The sequence below is a fragment of the Nerophis ophidion genome, linkage group LG17 (assembly GCF_033978795.1).
Source record: "Nerophis ophidion isolate RoL-2023_Sa linkage group LG17, RoL_Noph_v1.0, whole genome shotgun sequence".
In the NCBI taxonomy this organism is placed as follows: Eukaryota; Metazoa; Chordata; class Actinopteri; order Syngnathiformes; family Syngnathidae; genus Nerophis; species Nerophis ophidion.
This window is the reverse complement of record NC_084627.1, coordinates 40,190,899-40,208,741: the sequence shown is the minus strand read 5'-3', so window position 1 is coordinate 40,208,741 and position 17,843 is coordinate 40,190,899. Positions and strand designations below refer to the sequence as shown.

At 37.7% G+C, this 17,843-nt stretch overlaps 1 protein-coding gene across 2 annotated transcripts in view; it reads left to right on the top strand.

Annotated features, from left to right (window-relative positions):
* The window catches only part of LOC133536432 (phosphatidylinositol 4-phosphate 5-kinase type-1 beta-like), a 38,442-nt gene that overhangs the window by 4,150 nt on the left and 16,449 nt on the right, over positions 1-17,843 (top strand). For both annotated transcript variants that reach the window (XM_061876952.1, XM_061876951.1), the window contains exons 2-3: positions 15,075-15,171; positions 15,275-15,469. In XM_061876952.1, the coding sequence (XP_061732936.1) occupies positions 15,398-15,469 (72 nt within the window). In that variant the 5' untranslated portion in view covers positions 15,075-15,171; positions 15,275-15,397. The remainder of the gene's footprint in view (positions 1-15,074; positions 15,172-15,274; positions 15,470-17,843) is intronic.

The following is a 17,843-nucleotide window of genomic DNA, read 5'->3' as shown; positions in this document are numbered from 1 at the left end:
TTGAATATACTACAAAGACAACATATTTGATGTTAAAACTGATAAATATTTTTTGTTTTGCAAATAATCATTAACTTTAGAATTTGATGCCAGCAACAGGTGACAAAGTAGTTGGGAAAGGGCATGTTCACCACTGTGTTACATCACCTTTTCTTTTAACAACACTCAATAAACGTTTGGGAACTGAGAAAACTAATTGTTGAAGCTTTGAAAGTAGAATTCTTTCCCATTCTTGTTTTATGTTGAGCTTCAGTCGTTCAACAGTCCGGGGTCTCCGCTGTCGAATTTTACGCTTCATAATGTGCCACACATTTTCGATGGGAGACAGGTATGGACTGCAGGCGGGCCAGGAAAGTACCCGCACTCTTTTTTTACGAAGCCACGCTGTTGTAACACTTGTCTTGCTGAAATAAGCAGGGATGTCCATGATAACGTTCATTGGATGACAACATATGTTGCTCCAAAACCTGTATGGACCTTTCAGCATTAATGGTGTCTTCACAGATGTGTAAGTTACCCATGCCTTGGGCACTCATACACCCCCATACCATCACAGATGCTGGCTTTTGAACTTTGCGCCTATAACAATCCGAATGGTTATTTTCCTCTTTGTTCTGGAGGACACCACATCCTCTGTTTCCAAATATAATTTGGAATGTGGACTCGTCAGACCACAGAACACCTTTCCACTTTGCATCAGTTCATCTCAGATGAGCTCGGGCCCAGCCAACCCAGCGGCGTTTCAGGATATTGTTAATAAATGGGTTTGGCTTTGCATAGTAGAGTTTTAACTTGCACTTACAGATGTAGCGACCAACTGTAGTTTCTGACAGTGTTTCTATGAAGTGTTCCTGAGCTCATGCGGTGATATCCTTTGCACACTGATGTCGGTTTTTGATGCTGTACCGCCTGAAAAATCAAAAGTCCGTAATATCATCGCTTACGTGCAGTGATTTCTCCAGATTCTCTGAACTTTTTGATGATTTTACGGACCGTAGATGGTAAAATCCCTAAATTCCTTGCAATAGCTCGTTGAGAAATGTTGTTCTAAAACTGCTCGACAATTTGCTTACAAAGTGGTGACATCTCGCCCCATCCTTGTTTGTGAATTACTTAGCATTGCATGGAAGCTACTTTTATACCCAATCATGGCACCCAACTGTTCCCAATTAGCCTGCACACTTGTGGGATGTTCCTTATAAGTGTTTGATGAGCATACCTCAACTTTATTAGTATGTATTGCCACCTTTCCCAACTTCTTTGTCACGTGTTGCTGGCATCAAATTTTAAAGTTAATGATTATTTGCAACATAATTTTTTTTTAGCAGTTTGAACATCAAATATGTTGTCTTTGTAGCATATTCAACTGAATATGGTTTGAAAATGATTTGCAAATCATTGTATTCTGTTTATATTTGCATGTAACACAATTTCCCAACTCAAATGGAAACGGCGTTTGTATATTCAATTGAATAGACTGCAAAGACAAGATACTTAACGTTCAAACTGGAAAACTCTGTTATTTTTTGGCAAATATTAGCTCATTTGGAATTTGATGCCTGCAACATGTTTCAAAAAAGCTGATACAAGTGGCAAGAAAGATTGAGAAAGATGAGGAAAGGTTATCAATCACTTATTTGGAACATCCCACAGGTGAACAGGCTAATTGGGAACAGGTGGGTGCCATATTTGAGTGTAAAAGCTGCTTCCATGAAATGCTCAGTCATTCACAAACAAGGATGAGGCGAGGGTCACCGCTTTGTGAAAAAATGTGTGAGCAAATTGACCCACAGTTTTAGAACAACATTTCTCGACAAGCAATTGCAAGGAATTTAGGGATTTTACCATCTACGGTCCGTAATATCATCAAAAGGTTCAGAGTATCTGGAGAGATCACTGCACATAAGCGATGATATTACGGACCTTTGATCCCTCAGGCAGTACTGCATCACAAAGCGACATCAGTGTGTATAGGATATCACCACATGGGCTCAGGAACACTTCAGAAAACCACAGTCAGTAACTACAGTTTGTCGCTACATCTGTAAGTCCAAGTTAAAACTCTACTTTACAAAGACAAAGCCATTTATAAACAACAGCCAGAAACGCCGCTGGCTTTGCTGGGCCCGAGCTCATCTAAGATGGACTGATGCAACGTGTAAAAGTGTTCTGTGGTCTGATGAGTCAACATTTCAAATACATTTTTGGGAAACTCTGGACGTCGTGTCCTCCAGAACAAAGACGAAAAGAACTATCGGGATTGTTCTAGGCTCAAAGTTGAAAAACCAGCATATGTGATGGTATGGGGGTGTATTGGTGCCCAAGGCATGGGTAACTTACATATCTGTGAAGGCACCATTAATGTGTTGCCATCCAAGCAACGTTATCATGGACGCCCCTGCTTATTTCAGCAAGACAATGCATCGTGGCTTCATAGTAAAAGAGTGCCTGTACTAGACTGGCCTGCCTGTAGTGCCAATGGGATACAGTCCCATTGTAAATGTCTAAAATACGACAACGGAGATCCCGGACTGTTGAACAACTTAAGCTGTACATCAAGCAAGAATGTTAAAGAATTCCACCTGAAAAGCATCAAAAATTGATCTCCTCAGTTTCCAAACGTTTATCAAGTGTTGTTAAAAGAAAAGGCCATGTAACACAGTGGCAAAAATGCCAACTTTTTTGCAATGTGTTGCTGTCATTAAATCTTAAGTTAATAATTATTTGCCCAAAAAAATTTAGTTTCTCAGTTCGAACATTAAATGTCTTGTCTTTGCGGTCTATTCAATTGAATATAAATTGACAAGGATTTGCAAATCAATGTATTCTGTATTACACAACGTACCAACTTCACTGGAAAAATATCAGATTAATACATACATTCTTTCATTGACAGGATCAGTCAAAAGATTTGGTTATCAAAAAAGAAGTGTGTGTACAATACTAGTTTAAGTAATCACTGATAATGTTCTTACATCATGAATCCATGTTGTTCATGTTATGTCACTTTGTGTTTGTGTGTTCAGGCTAATCGGTGTAGAACACTTACTAATCCCTCTATGAACTATGCAAAGAAACAGCTAACATCTAGCTGAAAACCTCTTAAGAATAATCACACCCACACTCTCTAAAAGTAACAGCAGTGGTGTGCCGTCAGGGTCAGTAAGGTCTTCTCTGCTGGCCTAACATCATTCATGATCGTTAATTAATAAAATGTAATTTTAATTGACTTTACATAAATATATACAAATATTCATCATATTCTCTTCATGTCATATTAAGCTCCAGCATTGCTCTTTCAAGTTAGAGCTTATATCCAATCAGAATTCTGGCAGCTGTGCAGTTTAACGAACAAAGAGCATTCAATTAACAGACAGTTGCGATAGCCAATCAGATCACAAGTTGTTGACAGTAGCCTTACTTTGAACGTGACTGCGAATGGATACTCATGTTTCACTCCCAAGTATCCAATCACAAGTTGTGATTTACAAAAGTGGCGCGAGAGCCATACCCGGCCAGCGGAGAAATCAGCGGCACTGACTTTTTTAACCAACAAAGTAGCAGAGCAAAACGTTTATTAGCTGGCAAATATAATGGTTTGCCTGCCACTTCAACTCAAATCTGTCAGAGTGAGTTTGTGACGAACCCCAAAATGCAGAGAAGGCGGCAGGCATTGCGTAGGAAAACATGATTTAATCTTTAGAAATGAAAAAACACAAACCAAGAACTAGGAACAACCAAACTGGAAAACGGGAGAAAAGATCCAGCAAACAGGAACTAGCAACAAAAAGACAGCACGCTGCAAACAGCTACAGGTTCTATGACAAGCATTACTGACATTGACAGGTACTGGTGACAATAATCCAGCACTGACTGGAGGGGAAGGCAGCTTTAAATAGTACTTGGCTGATTGACACCAGGTGTGGCCAGGTGCCAATCAGCCACAGCTGGGGAGACACAGCACTCAGGGAAACAAACAGGAAACGGACCAAATAGGAGCGCTGACAGGAAACAAAGACAAACGCAGAGGAAAAACTAAAACACAACCAAACTGTCAGGGGCAAGCCTGACAAAATCAACCAACTACGAGCGGTATTGTGAGTTTAAATCAATTTTTTCAAATTCAACATGTTTTCCACAATGATTTTTTGTTTTGACAATACGATGAGGGTTTATTGATTTTTAATTGCGCAAAAAAATAGCCCTTTTTGTACACTACTGACAAATTGAGTGGATTCAAAGCACAGCAGTGAGCAAAGTGTGTGTCTGTGTAGTATTCTACAAGTCGTGGTCATGTGGCGACATAAATTATGGTATTTTGAGAGGTATTTATTGAAGTCGGACTAAGTAGGACATCACTGAAGGCCTAGGTGGGAAACGCACTGCGTAACAGAGTATATATTTTGAAACTGTACACTGTTTAAATAAATATCTTAAAGTCGTCAGACACAGTCACCATGTTTTACGCATGTAAGCCATTTTTTCTATTAAAAAAAAAGGTGTTATGTTAATATTTCTGGATGTCTGGAATGGATTAGTTTGATGAAAGTATTTTTTTACAGGAAAAATTGCTTCGGTTTTCCTTAGATATGGTCTGAACTTTGATTCAGATATGGTTTATTTTTAAAAGGGGATGTTACATATTATTGACCGTTTGACATGTAAATATATAAAATTATAGCCAATTGCTAATTTTGAAACAGATTTTGATGAAAGCCAAGACACCTGTTGTATGCTGGCAGTATTTGCCAGTCCAAAAACGCGGAGGACAAGGCTAGAATTAAATGTCATTAACAAGACATGAACATAAACTTTAGAGAGTAGCATAAAGCCGAACAAAACAGTTGCGTGTAGTGAACAATGGACCACCCCTCAAGCCTGTTTGAGACGGGTATAAATAAGGGAACTGATTAGTGATAAGGATGGCCAACCGCTATGAGTCCCAGTAGCCCAAACAGAGGCCGGTGTAAAGATATTGCATCTAGAAAGGGAAAGTAGGCAAAGGAGACACGTGGTGCTAAGAACAAAACCAAAACACTAAACACAAGGGAATAATATAATTAAAATAAAGGCTATGTCCCCCCCTGTATTTTAACACCTTAATAACAGCTCATGACTAAATACAATACTCTATTCATGCTTGTAAATATTATAATATATATAATATCAGATCACTGTATTCTCAGGGCATTCAATCCATCACAACCGGTCTGTTTAGATCAGGGGGTCACCAACGCGGTGCCCGCGGGCACCAGGTCGTAAGGACCAGAGGAGTCGCCCGCTGGCCTGTTATAAAAATAGTTCAAATAGCAGCACTTACCAGTGAGCTGCCTCAATTTTTTTTTATTGTATTTATTTAAGAGCAAGCTGGTCTCGCTTTGCTCGACAATTCTAAGAGAGACAAAACTCAAATAGAATTTGAAAATCCAAGAAAATATTTTAAAGACTTGATCTTCACTTGTTTAAATAATTCCATTAATTTTTTTACTTTGCTTCGTATAACTTTCAGAAAGACAATTTTAGAGAAAAAATGCAACCTTAAAAATTATTTTAGGATTTTTAAACACATATAACATTTTACCTTTTAAACTCCTTCCTCTTCTTTCCTGACAATTTAAATCAATGTTCAAGTAAATTAATTTTTTCTATTGTAAAGAATAATAAATACATTTTAATTAAATTCTTCATTTTAGCATCTGTTTTTTCGACAAAGAATATTTGTGAAATATATCTTCAAACTTATTATGATTCAAATTCAAAAAAAATATTCTGGCAAATCTAGAAAATCTGTAGAATCAAATGTAAATCTTATTTTTGAATTTCTTTTAAAAATGTTGTTCTGTAAAATCTACAAGAAATAATGATTAGAAATATAGCTTGGTCCAATTTGTTATATATTCTAACAAAATGCAGATTGGATTTTAACCTATTTAAAACATGTCATCAAAATTCTAAAATTAATCTTCATCAGGAAAAATTACTAATGATGTTCCATAAATTCTTATTTTAATTTTTTCAAAAAGATTCGAATTAGCTAGTTTTTGTCTTCTTTTTTCGGTTGAATTCTGAATTTTAAAGAGTCGAAATTGAAGATAAACTATGTTTCAAAATTTAATTTTCATTTTTTCCCTGTTTTCTCCTCTTTTAAACCGTTCAAGTTAAGTGTTTTTTTCCATCATTTATTCTTTACAAAACACCTTCTGTAAAAGGAAAAAAAAATGTACGACGGAATGACAGACAGATATACCCATTTTTTCATATAGATATATATAGATTTATTTATTAAAGGTAAATTGAGCAAATTGGTTATTTGTGGCAATTTATTTAAGTGTGTATCAAACTGGTAGCCCTTCACATTAATCACATTAATTGTTTTCAAAAAGGTTGGTGACCCCTGGTTTAGATCATCTTAGGAGATATTTCTGTCATGATCTGCTTTGCCGTAGTTAGTAGGACCCTAAAGCAGAGAAGAAATAATAAGAATATTAATAAAAGTGCACTCAAAAAGGAGTGAAGAAAAAATACCTAAGGATGCACAGAAGGGAAAACACACAAAAGGTGTACGGAGGAAACTGTTAAGACTTAGACTCAGACTTAGACTTGGACTTCCTTTTTATTGTCATTCATATTTGAACTTTACAGTACAAAAAAGAACGGAATTTTGTTGCATTGGCTCTTGGAAGTGCAGGATAAAAAAAAAAAAGCAATAAAGTGTAGATAGAAATAAATAAATTACTGTACAGATAAATACATTGCACTTTTTCATATGCATCCAGGTTTATGGATGTATGTTATATTGTATTTTTTATTCCAGCGAGTTAATCCATTTTGGGGGGAGTTGAGGGGATTATTTTGATGCGTTCAAGAGTCTTACGGTCTGAAGGAAGAAGCTGTTACAGAACCTGGGGGTTCTGCTACGGAGGCTGCGGAACCTCTTCCTAGAGTGGTGGGGGTGGGAGTAGTCTTTGCAGATTTTCTGAGCCCTGGTCAGGCAGCGACTTTTTGCGATCACCTGGATAGGAGGAAGAGGCGTCCTGATAATCTTTTCCGCAGTCTTCACCACTCTCTGGAGAGACTTCCAGTCTGAGGCATTGCAGGCTCCAGTCCAGACAAAGAAGCTGTTGGTCAGCAGGCTTTCTATAGTGCCTCTGTAGAATGTGGTGAGAATGGGGGGAAGGGAGCTGTGCTCTTTTCATCCGACGCAAAACGTGCATGTGCTGCTGAGCTCTTTTTACAAGTAGGGACCAGGTTATATTGTCAGTGATCTGGACCCCCAGAAACTTGGTGCTGCTTACCATCTCCACCACTGTGCCGTTGATGAAGACTGGAGCGTGGCTGGACTGGTGCTTCCTGATGTCAACAATGATCTCCTTGGTCTTGTAGACGTTCAGGACCAGGTTGTTGGTTCTGCACCAGTCAACCGGATGTTTCACCTCCTCCCTGTAGTCCATGTCGTTATTGTCGCGGATGAGGTCCACTACTGTCGTGTCGTCTGCATACTTCACAATGCGGTTAGCAGTGGACCTGGCGCAGCAGTCATGGGTCATCAATGTGAACAACAGCGGATTCAGGACACACGGCAAATAAAACGTGAAACATGAATGGAGCCAAAGGAGAGGCGATAAACACAATTGGAAGGGTGAACCATCAGGAATTTACTGGCACCGAATAAATGGACTGCAGAGCTTGAAGTACCAGTAGAGTGGAAAAACAAGTTGACTTCATATGCTTAATTATGTTTCATTGTATCCATTAAACCAGTGGTTCTCAACCTTTTTTCAGTGATTTACCCCATGTGAACATTTTTTTAATTCAAGTACCCCCTAATCAGAGCAAAGCATTTTTGGTTGAAAAAAAGAGATAAAGAAGCAAAATACAGCACAATGTCATCAGTTTCTGATTTATTAAATTGTATAACAGTGCAAAATATTGCTCATTTGTAGTGGTCTTTCTTGAACTATTTGGAAAAAAGATGTAAAAATAACTAAAAACTTGTTGAAAAATAAACAAGTGATTGAATTATAAATAAAGATTTCTACACATAGAAGTAATCATCAACTTAAAGTGCCCTCTTTGGGGATTGTAATAGAGATACATCTGGATTCATGAACTTCATTCTAAACATTTCTTCACAAAAAAAGAAATCCTTAACATCAATATTTATGGAACATGTCCACAAAAAAATCTAGCTGTCAACACTGAATATTGCATTGTTGCATTTCTTTTCACAGTTTATGAACTTACATTCATATTTTGTTGAAGTATTATTTAATAAATATATTTATAAAGAATTTTTGAATTGTTGCTATTTTTAGAATATTTGAAAAAAATCTCACGTACCCCCTTGGCATACCTTCAAGTACCCCCAGGGATACACGTACCCTCTTTTGAAAACCACTGCATTAAACCATATCCAATTGTATTTCTTTACAATCTGTAAATTTTGTGAAAATACCGTCTAAACATCAAAAAATGCCATTTTAAATATTCTGCTCCGAACGTTGTCGTTAATTTCCATAGGTTGACGGCACTGGAATAACACTTCTGCCCTCTGACCATACTATCAGAACAGTCATACTGGAAATGTGCGAAAATTAGAGAGGGATGTGCTGTCTATAATTTACATTCCTTATATAAGGTATGAACACGTTTTTTTTTTGTGGATTCTAAGTCGTAAACAAACAAATACATAAATAGTCTGTCTCTCTAAATAACCCTCTAAATAACCATCTAAAACCCACCAACAATTACTTAACCAAGTATTAGCCATGATGTTATTACAAGCGCAAACGCAGACCAACTATTTTTTAGCAGCGGATCGATAACACCCAGCGACGTACCCCTCGGTTGCTTTACTGTGAGCCGGCTGCGATGTCTTACTGCTCCCGCATCATCCCGACTCGGCCTGTCAGATATTCTATGTGGAAGCTCTCTTCCGGTGGGTCCTCCAGACCACCAAGCCCGTTTCATGGGTACAATAGACTTTTATTTTTCAATAATGTTCTTCAGATTGCTTTTCAGCAGTATCTGTTGGTTTCTCCCTCTCGCTCGCCCTCTTACTGCAGCTCCAACAACTCCCGGCTGCTGCCTTTTAACAGAGCGACAGGTGATTAGATAACTAGGCCCAAGTGGGCCATCTACGCACCAGTCGCTGATTTCGAAGCCAGTCCTGGCACACACCGCTTCGCTGAAGGCCCGCAGCCCACGCCCCCCTCCACATTCTAGATCAGTGGTGTCAAACGTAAAGCCCGAGGAACGGACCAGGCCCACAAACAGGTTTTATCCGGCCCGCGTGATGAGTTTGCCAAATATAAAAGTGAGCTGCTTTTTTCCTTTTTTGAACGGAAGAAACTTCTGTTTTAAATGTGTCCACTGGATGGCACAGTAGCAATTCTGTTAGACAAGAAAACGGTTTATACCAAGCAAGAGGACACAGTAAAGGGGGACTGTGACTCCTCCTCTTTGATTGATTAAAGTTTTTATTGGTAGATTGCACAGTTCAGTACATATTCCGAACAATTGACCACTAAATGGTAACACCCCAATTAGTTTTTCAACTTGTTTAAGTCGGTGTCCATGTTAATCAATTAATGGTAACCCACCCTCACGAAACTTAAATCCTGCCGTTTTATGTCTTCTGCTTCGAGCACATCGTCGTTTGGCACCCTCGTTGTCCCTAAATATCCGTCAAACACGAGAAAAGTGAACTAAACCCTTTTGAATAGTTTTCACCTGCGTTTCTTACAGTTTGTTGAGTTATCTCTGGATTGACACATGGACATGACAAAGGAGGTATTGATACCTAGAAGAGTTTCCATGTTGTGTTTTTGTTCAATCCCAGAAAGACTGTGACTTAAAGTCGAATCCTGGCTTTGTGGATACACTGAGACCAAATCTAAGGTCATTGTGTTTTTGAAACTGCACCAATTTCCTCAAGAGTTTTCAACAAATTTGAAGTGTTTTGTCCATGAGGATTATTTTCTGAATGTGCTTGTTCTATTTTTGGCCAAAGTAAAACAAAGAAAATGACCTGAAGTTGTCTTTATTTTGAAGTTATCATGCCATGATTTTACCATCACGGCCCACATGGGAATAGATTTTCTTCCATGCGGCCCCTGAGCTAAAATGAGTTCGATACCCTTGTTCTAGATTATAAAGCATGCCTCACATCTGGATAATTGGAGGATTTAGCCATAAATCTAGAAGTTGTTCATCTGTGACATTCAATTTTTAACCGGAGATGGAGACAAACACACGCAACCTAAGAGTTAATTAATTATTTCTTCATCTAAACGGGAAGATAAGGACATCCTATTAGTCATCATCGAAGTAGTAGCAGACATTGTACAGTAAGTTATCGTTTTATTATGTACGTAGTTTGTATTTCTTGTGATGTTTAGTGTTCCGCTAAAGCTGGATCTGTTTAGCAGAGCATCTAAAACTTGTAGCTCATCCTCCTTATATTCAGGTTTAACAATAGAAGTTTCTTGATCATAATTGTTCCCAAAGTAATTGTTGCTGGCTCTCCCAAAGTCTGCTTGATTAGCATTGTTGTTGATGGGGAGGGGATCTGTCATTCCTTTCTCTATGTCACGCAATCGTGTCTCCGTGAGATTGATACTATTTTGATCATACCTAAGTCTGTCAGTGTTATAAATCAGATATTTATGATAATAGCTTAAATATAGAGGCAACTTGTTTCTCAATTAGTTACTTTAATTAGGAGGAAATGGGAATCAGGTGGCTCCACCCCGTGACCCAGAAACCAGGCACTGCAACAAAGACCAGGCGGCAGCAGAGGTGACTGTTCATGACAGTTTGGTTCACTTCATGCTCACAGACTTTGATAAGAAAGATCAAGTCTGACAGGATGGATCATGGTCTAAAGTATGTATCCTCAAAATGAGAGGAGATGTCCAGACAAGGATGTATTTGCTCTATTGTGGTACTGTCAGGTTCAAACACTGATGACATCTATTAAACAGACAAGAAGCAACGAATCATGCAAAGATAGAGTTAAATTTGGCTCAATGAGGAGAGACGTTATTGGGCTGTACTTTAGATACAGATCCAAACTAGGCTCTAAAATCCTGCCCACATGCTTCCTCTATTTATTTGGGAGGTCCCTGGTTATATCCCTGAGGCTGTCGCTGAGGGAAGGGGCTAATCTCAACAACCCCAGTTCGACATAATATATGACTATTAATGAAATGCAAATGTGCTGACACTTATGATATCGCCCTGTCTCTGCTTTGTCTGTGTCACGGTGCTTGATGTTCGGCCCTGGCAGTCAGCAGGCCGAGTCTGGACACAACACTGATACAAGACGACTGGCAATCTTTTGGATTGCCAGCTGTACCTTTGCACAGATAGAAAAGTACAACTTCGGCACAATTGATAATAACTATAGCAACGGCCCTTAAGCATAAGAGTTGTGTGATAATGTATACATAATTTATTTAACAGGTACAAAACGACAGTTGTTGAGATACAATGAAGTGAGACCTGTGCCAGCACAACAACAGTTGTTAAGATGGAATCCCCCTCATGAGCGTTCAATTCGGTTTATCAGTGGTCAAAGGTGCACCTAAAACCATAACCTTAACAGCGGTAATTTTTTGTGAACCGCAATAGAGTGAAACCATCCATGTCTGGACATATCCCCTCTTGAAGAGGACAAATATTTTAGATCCTGCACCATCCTCTCAGACTACAACTCTTACGTATGTACGCATGAACTGATGAAACCTTCTTGGATGAAAGGACTAACATCTTCTAAGGCAGGGTTGTTAAACTCATTTTTGCTCAGGGGCCGCTTTGAGGAAAATCTGTGCACATGCGGGCCGGTCTATTAAAATCCTGGCATTAAAACAAAAAATTAAAGGCACCTTCAGATTGTTTTCTTTGTCTTACTTTGGCAAAAAATACAACAAACACATTCCGAAAATATATTTAAAAAAAATATATATTAATTTTTATAACCGAATAAATCTACATATCCATAAAAATGTGTTATCTTTTGTGTTATTTTTTTTTTTAATGAATTAAGTAGCATTTATGACAACCTTTTTCCAAAACACTATTGAATGTGACATATAACAGGTTAATGCATACATGTATTATTTGTTTTCAAAACGGTTACAAAAAAGGGGGACCCCCAAAAAGTTTCTGTGGGAGCAATTTTTATGACTTGATGGGGTCCCTGGGACCCCATTTTGAAAATTCCTAGCGCCAACACTGATGGAGTATTGGTGCGTGCAAAACAGCAGCAGGCTGCTGCGGCCTGCGGGCCGTTTCTAATACTAATCAAATATTCATAGATATTCATAGATATCTTATCCATAGATAAGATTTTTTTGTTAAAAAAAAAAAAGACAATAATGCAATTTTTTGTGGTCGCCTTTATTTAGAAAAGTATCGAAAAGTACCAAAAGTTTCAAAATACATTTTGGTACCAGTATCAAAATAATGGTATCGGCACAACACTAGTGGTAACTTAAGTGCAGGATAAATAAAATAAATTACTAAATTAAACACATGCGCTACTTCAAAATAACAATAATGTGGTCCAATATTATTCAAATAATAATTACTGCATAATATAAATTATTGTACTTTCCATAATTGAAGAGGAATAGTAGACCCAATTAAAGGCTAAAGTTGGTTAGTTAGTTAAAACGTGTCAAAAGGCATCGTCAGCTTTTGTGGAAACTTTCAGAAAATCTCAGAAATTGGATAAGGAACAAGTGATTGATTACATGTGAGGGCTCAACCCGATCATTTTTTGGATTCATGATTCGTTGAAAGGGATTACCGTATTTCCTTGAATTACCGCATATAGTATGAATTACTGCCGGGTCAAACTCGCTTTGCAAAATAATTAGCGCATGCTTAGTATTACCGCCTGGTCAAACTCGTGACGTCACGAGTGACACTTCCCCTGTCATCATTTTCAAAATGGAAGAGGCTGATTTCAATACCGGTAATTTGAAATCGCATAAAGGGAAGACGTTTAAGAGCTATTCAGTAGGATTTGAGGTCCAAGCTTACATCACACTCAAATTTTTACAGCATGCCTTTGGTAAGTGCCGGAGTGAGAAGAGGTTTTAAAATAATTAGCGCATGCTTACTTTTACCGCATGCCTTTGGTAAGCGCAGGAGTGAGAAGATGTTTAAATTAATTAGCGCCCCGGCGGCAATTCAAGGAAATACGGTATTTACTATTTAGAGATCGGACCTGGCGGAGTTCTGAGCCCTCCTGTAGTGCTTCTCAAGTTCTATTTGCAAATGATAATGATTTAAGAAGGTGTTACCGAAATACTTTTTCGAGACTTAGAGTACATTCTTTTGACAAAATTAGCTGACACAAATGGTAGCAATTTGAATATTTCATGTAAAGTGTACACACTGGCATACAAGGGGCTTTTTGCAACATGTGCGCAAATGACAGGAGGGCTTTATCTTGCCATCGTGTTGTAAGCGTTATAAAACGCTCTCTTACAATATGTAAATGCTAACAAGGGGAAATTCCACTTTAATGACTGTCGTCGGCATTGAAAAAAGGGTTGCTGTTTTGCATCTCAACAGTTTTTTCCCGACAATAGGGCAGAACCATCCTTGCCAAGGCACACCCTCCTTTTGTTGAAATATAAATAGTTGGGGTTTTGACACCAGCTACCAGACTAAATCTAACCAGTCTATGAGCATGAGCTGATGGGGCCGACTTGGATTAAAGGCAAAGAGGACTAAAATGCTTTTAATGAAAATTAAAAAACAAAAAACACCTTTAGTGCGTTTGTTGTCTTGCCAGATTGTGTATTTTGTTGGAAAACAGAATTTGTATTCCTGCTTTAGGAGCACTTGCATTTAGATGAGGAACTACACCATGTTTAGATATCAGTTTCACACATTAATAAAACAAAACGTCTATTGCTACAATCAAGCTTGGATTGTCAAAAATGTTTGGTCATATGATATGTGATATTTTTACCTTATCTTTTCTTCATATTGCTGCATGGCAATGTTTTAACCTTCTTTATTTACAAAACCCAAAACCAGTGCAGTTTGCACGTTGTGTAAATCGTAAATAAAAACAGAATACAATGATTAGCAAATCCTTTTCAACATATATTCAATTGAATAGACTGCAAAGACAAGATAATTAACTTTCGAACTGGAAATCGTTGTCATTTTTTGCAAAATATTTGGAATTTGATGCCTGAAACATGTTTCAAAAAAGCTGGCACGAGTGGCAAACAAATACTGAGAAAGTTGAGGAATGCTCATCAAACACTTATTTGGCACATCCCACAGGTGACCAGGCTGATTGAGAACAGGTGGGTGCCATGATTGGGTGTAAAAGCAGCTTCCGAAATATGTTCAGTCGTTCACAAACAAGGATGGGGCGAGGGTCACCACTTTGTAAACACATGCGTTTACAGTTTAAGAACAACATTTCTCAACGAGCTATTGCAAGGAATTTAGGGATTTCACCATCTATGTTCAATAATATCAACAAAAGGTTCAGAGAATCTGGAGAAATCACTGCATGTAAGCGATGATATTACGGACCTTCGATCCCTCAGTCAGTACAGCATCAGAAAGCCTCATCAGTAAAGGATATCACCACATGGGCTCAGGCAGACTTCAAAAAACCACTGTCAGTAACTACAGTTGGTCGCTACATCTGTAAATGCAAGTTAAAACTCTACTAAGCAAAGCCAAAGCCATTTATCAACAACACCCATTAATGAAATGGAATATTCACCCCGCTAATCATTCTGTAATTGAGGACTACTATATTATTTAAATAATACTTTCATATTAATTTTTAGAGATAAAACATTTTAATATTGGCATTGTCTGATAGAAATACTGATCATTTTGACTTTTGGGGATGGGACAGCACAGCACATAGAAGAGATTACGAGTATCAATCTGATACTGATACTCCGCTTGGTATCAATACTGTGGTGGCTCTGTCCACCCCCTAATTAAGCGTTGTTTTTCCTCTGTATATTGTTATGAAACAGCAGGATTTGTTCAGCACATTTTTTTGCAATCCTTCTCAACAGGGATCAGGATGGATTTGTGAGCTTAAGACTCACTGAAATGCTGAAGAACTCCCAGAACACGGACAACTTTGCCAAGGACTGAGGCTCTGCAGAATTTGTAAGAACTTTTTTTATAAGTACTTTGTGGACTTCTTATTGGATCATACAGGGAAACATCACTTTTGTGTAAATATTAACATGCTTTGTTCTTCCCTCTACAGAGTTGGCGGACAAGGACAGTAATGTCTCTTCTTGCTGAATAATAGCATCATTAGGCAAAAAGGAAGCTCATCCAGGAACAACATTCACACTTCCTTCTTGTAAAATATCGATCTGCGCCAACAATGTCAGCCACCAACACAACCAAAGCAAAAAGGGCGAGTCCAACCTTCAAGCTGTCAAAGAATATTAAAAAGGTAAGAGAACTAATATCCAACTAAACATGACCTAATAATTAAGCAACAATTCCCTGAATTCTACTACCAGGATAAAATATTTCAAATAATAATAATTTGAAGGCGATATGCAATTTTTCTGATTGTTTCTTAATTGTATTTTAAAAGTGTATTGTATACAAGCGAGGCCCCTGTACAGAACTTTGGTGCTTTGTGTTTGTTTTAGGGTGCTTTTTAAATAAATTTGGATTGAAAATTGCAGAACTATATTAAAATATACAAATATAATATTCCTCACTTTTAATTTCCACGGCTTTACACATGAAAGACATAGATGAGGCAATTCCTGAAGGAATTACGTGTGAATGCTCCGATGCTAAAGTTGAACTTATATCCTGGAATTTTTTAGATTTGTTGAAGTAGAGCATTGAATTCCTGAACAGGCAGAATATTTTGAAGTTGGAACAGTTTAAATTTGATGAAAAATGTGGGAGTTGTGGAACATTGAAGAATGTCGCATTCCAAAAAAGTTGGGGATTTTGGGAAAAGCGCGGAAATTTTGGGAAAATGGTAAAAAACTTGAATGGTCTGATTGAGTTGAAATGGTTGGTGTTGGAATTTTTCAAAAATCGGTCGAGAAATGTTGAAGTAGTAACATGTTGAATTGAGATATGGTATTACGGAATTCTTGGAATTTCGGGAAAACAGGGAATTTTTTCACTTCAAAAAACAACTTTGTTTTTTCTCCTGATTAAGAGGAATGCTTCGACGGTGGAACGGTTGACATGCGTTGAAAACTGTGGAAGGATTAGTCGCCAGGAAAAAGGGTAGAAATAGGGCTTTGGAAACACAGGAATTCTGGAAAATCCTGGAATTGTTTTGAACTTGGAAAAAGGGTAGTTTGAATTTCTCGAATGGTGAAATATGTTGAAGGTGGAATGGTTGGAATTTTTGAAATCGATCGAAAAATCTTGAGGTAGTACAATGTTGAATTGAGAAAAGGTATTACGGAATTCCTACAATTTCGGGAAAACCGGGAAATTTTCCACTTTAAAAAACAACTTTGTTTTTTGTCCTGATTAAGAAGAATGTTTCGACGGTGGAACAGTTGAAATGCGTTGAAAAATGTGGAAGGAGTAGTCGCCAGAAAAAAGGATTGAAATAGGGCCTTGGAAAACCAGGAATTCTGAAAAATCCTGGAATTTTTTTGAACTTGGAAAAAGGTTTGTTTGAATTTCCAGAATGGTGGAATGTGTTGAAAGTGGAATGGTTGGAATTTTTCAAATCAGTCGAAAAATCTTGACGTAGTAACATGGAATGTGTTGAAGATGGAATGGTTTGAATTGGTCGAAAAATGTGGAAATGGTGGAAGTTAGAAAAATCGCCAATTCATTTTGAATGAGAAAAATGTCTCGTGAAAACAGGAATTCTGAGAAATTTGAGAATTTTGGGAATTTTTCAAGGGAAAGCTTGCGATTCCCGAAAAAGCTGAACAGCTTGAAGTTGTAACGGTTTGAATCAAATGAAAAATGTGGAAGGTAGAGCGTGCCAAAATCTGGAGAAGAAGAAGATAAAAAAAAAAATATGTGGGAATGCTTTGGAGCATTCACACAATGAATAGATTAATTTTGGTGTAAAAAAACAATTGTATGAATGCTCCAAAACATTCACACAGTTACGTATATGTTGCTTAATGCTGACAAGTAACAATAAACATTTTGAACAGTCAAGACTGCAATAATACACATCATACATCATTAACTAGACACTGGCAATCAAGGCTGAGTACAGCAGTGTTTTTCAATATTTTTTGCGTTGAAAAAATCCAGAGGCACACCACCAGCAGAAATAATTTAACAATTTAACTCAGTTGACAGTAAAAATGTGTTGCAATTGTTGGATGTGACTTTAAACCATAACCAACCATGCCTCAATATGGCTCTTGTCTCAAAGTCGGTGTACTATCACGACCTGTCACATTACGCCCTGACTTATTTGAAGTTGTTTTCCCGTGTGAAGTGTTTTATTTCTTGTCTTGCGCTCCTATTTTGGTGGCTTTTTCTCCTTTTTTTTGGTATTTTCCCATAGCAGTTTCATGTCTTCCTTTGAGCGATATTTCCCGCATGTATTTCGTTTTAGCAATCAAGAATATTTCAGCTGTTTTTATCCTTCGTTGTTGTACTTTGTGGACGCCGTCTTTGCTCCACAGTAAGTCTTTGCTGTCGTCCAGCGTTCTGTTTTTATTTACTTTGTAGCCAGTTCAGTTTTAGTTTCCCTAAGCTTCAATGCTTTTTTTAGCAGCACTCACCTTTTGTTTTTGGTTTAAGCATTAGGCACATTTTTACCTTCACTCTGCCTCCCGCTGTTTCCGACATCTACAAAGCAATTATCTACC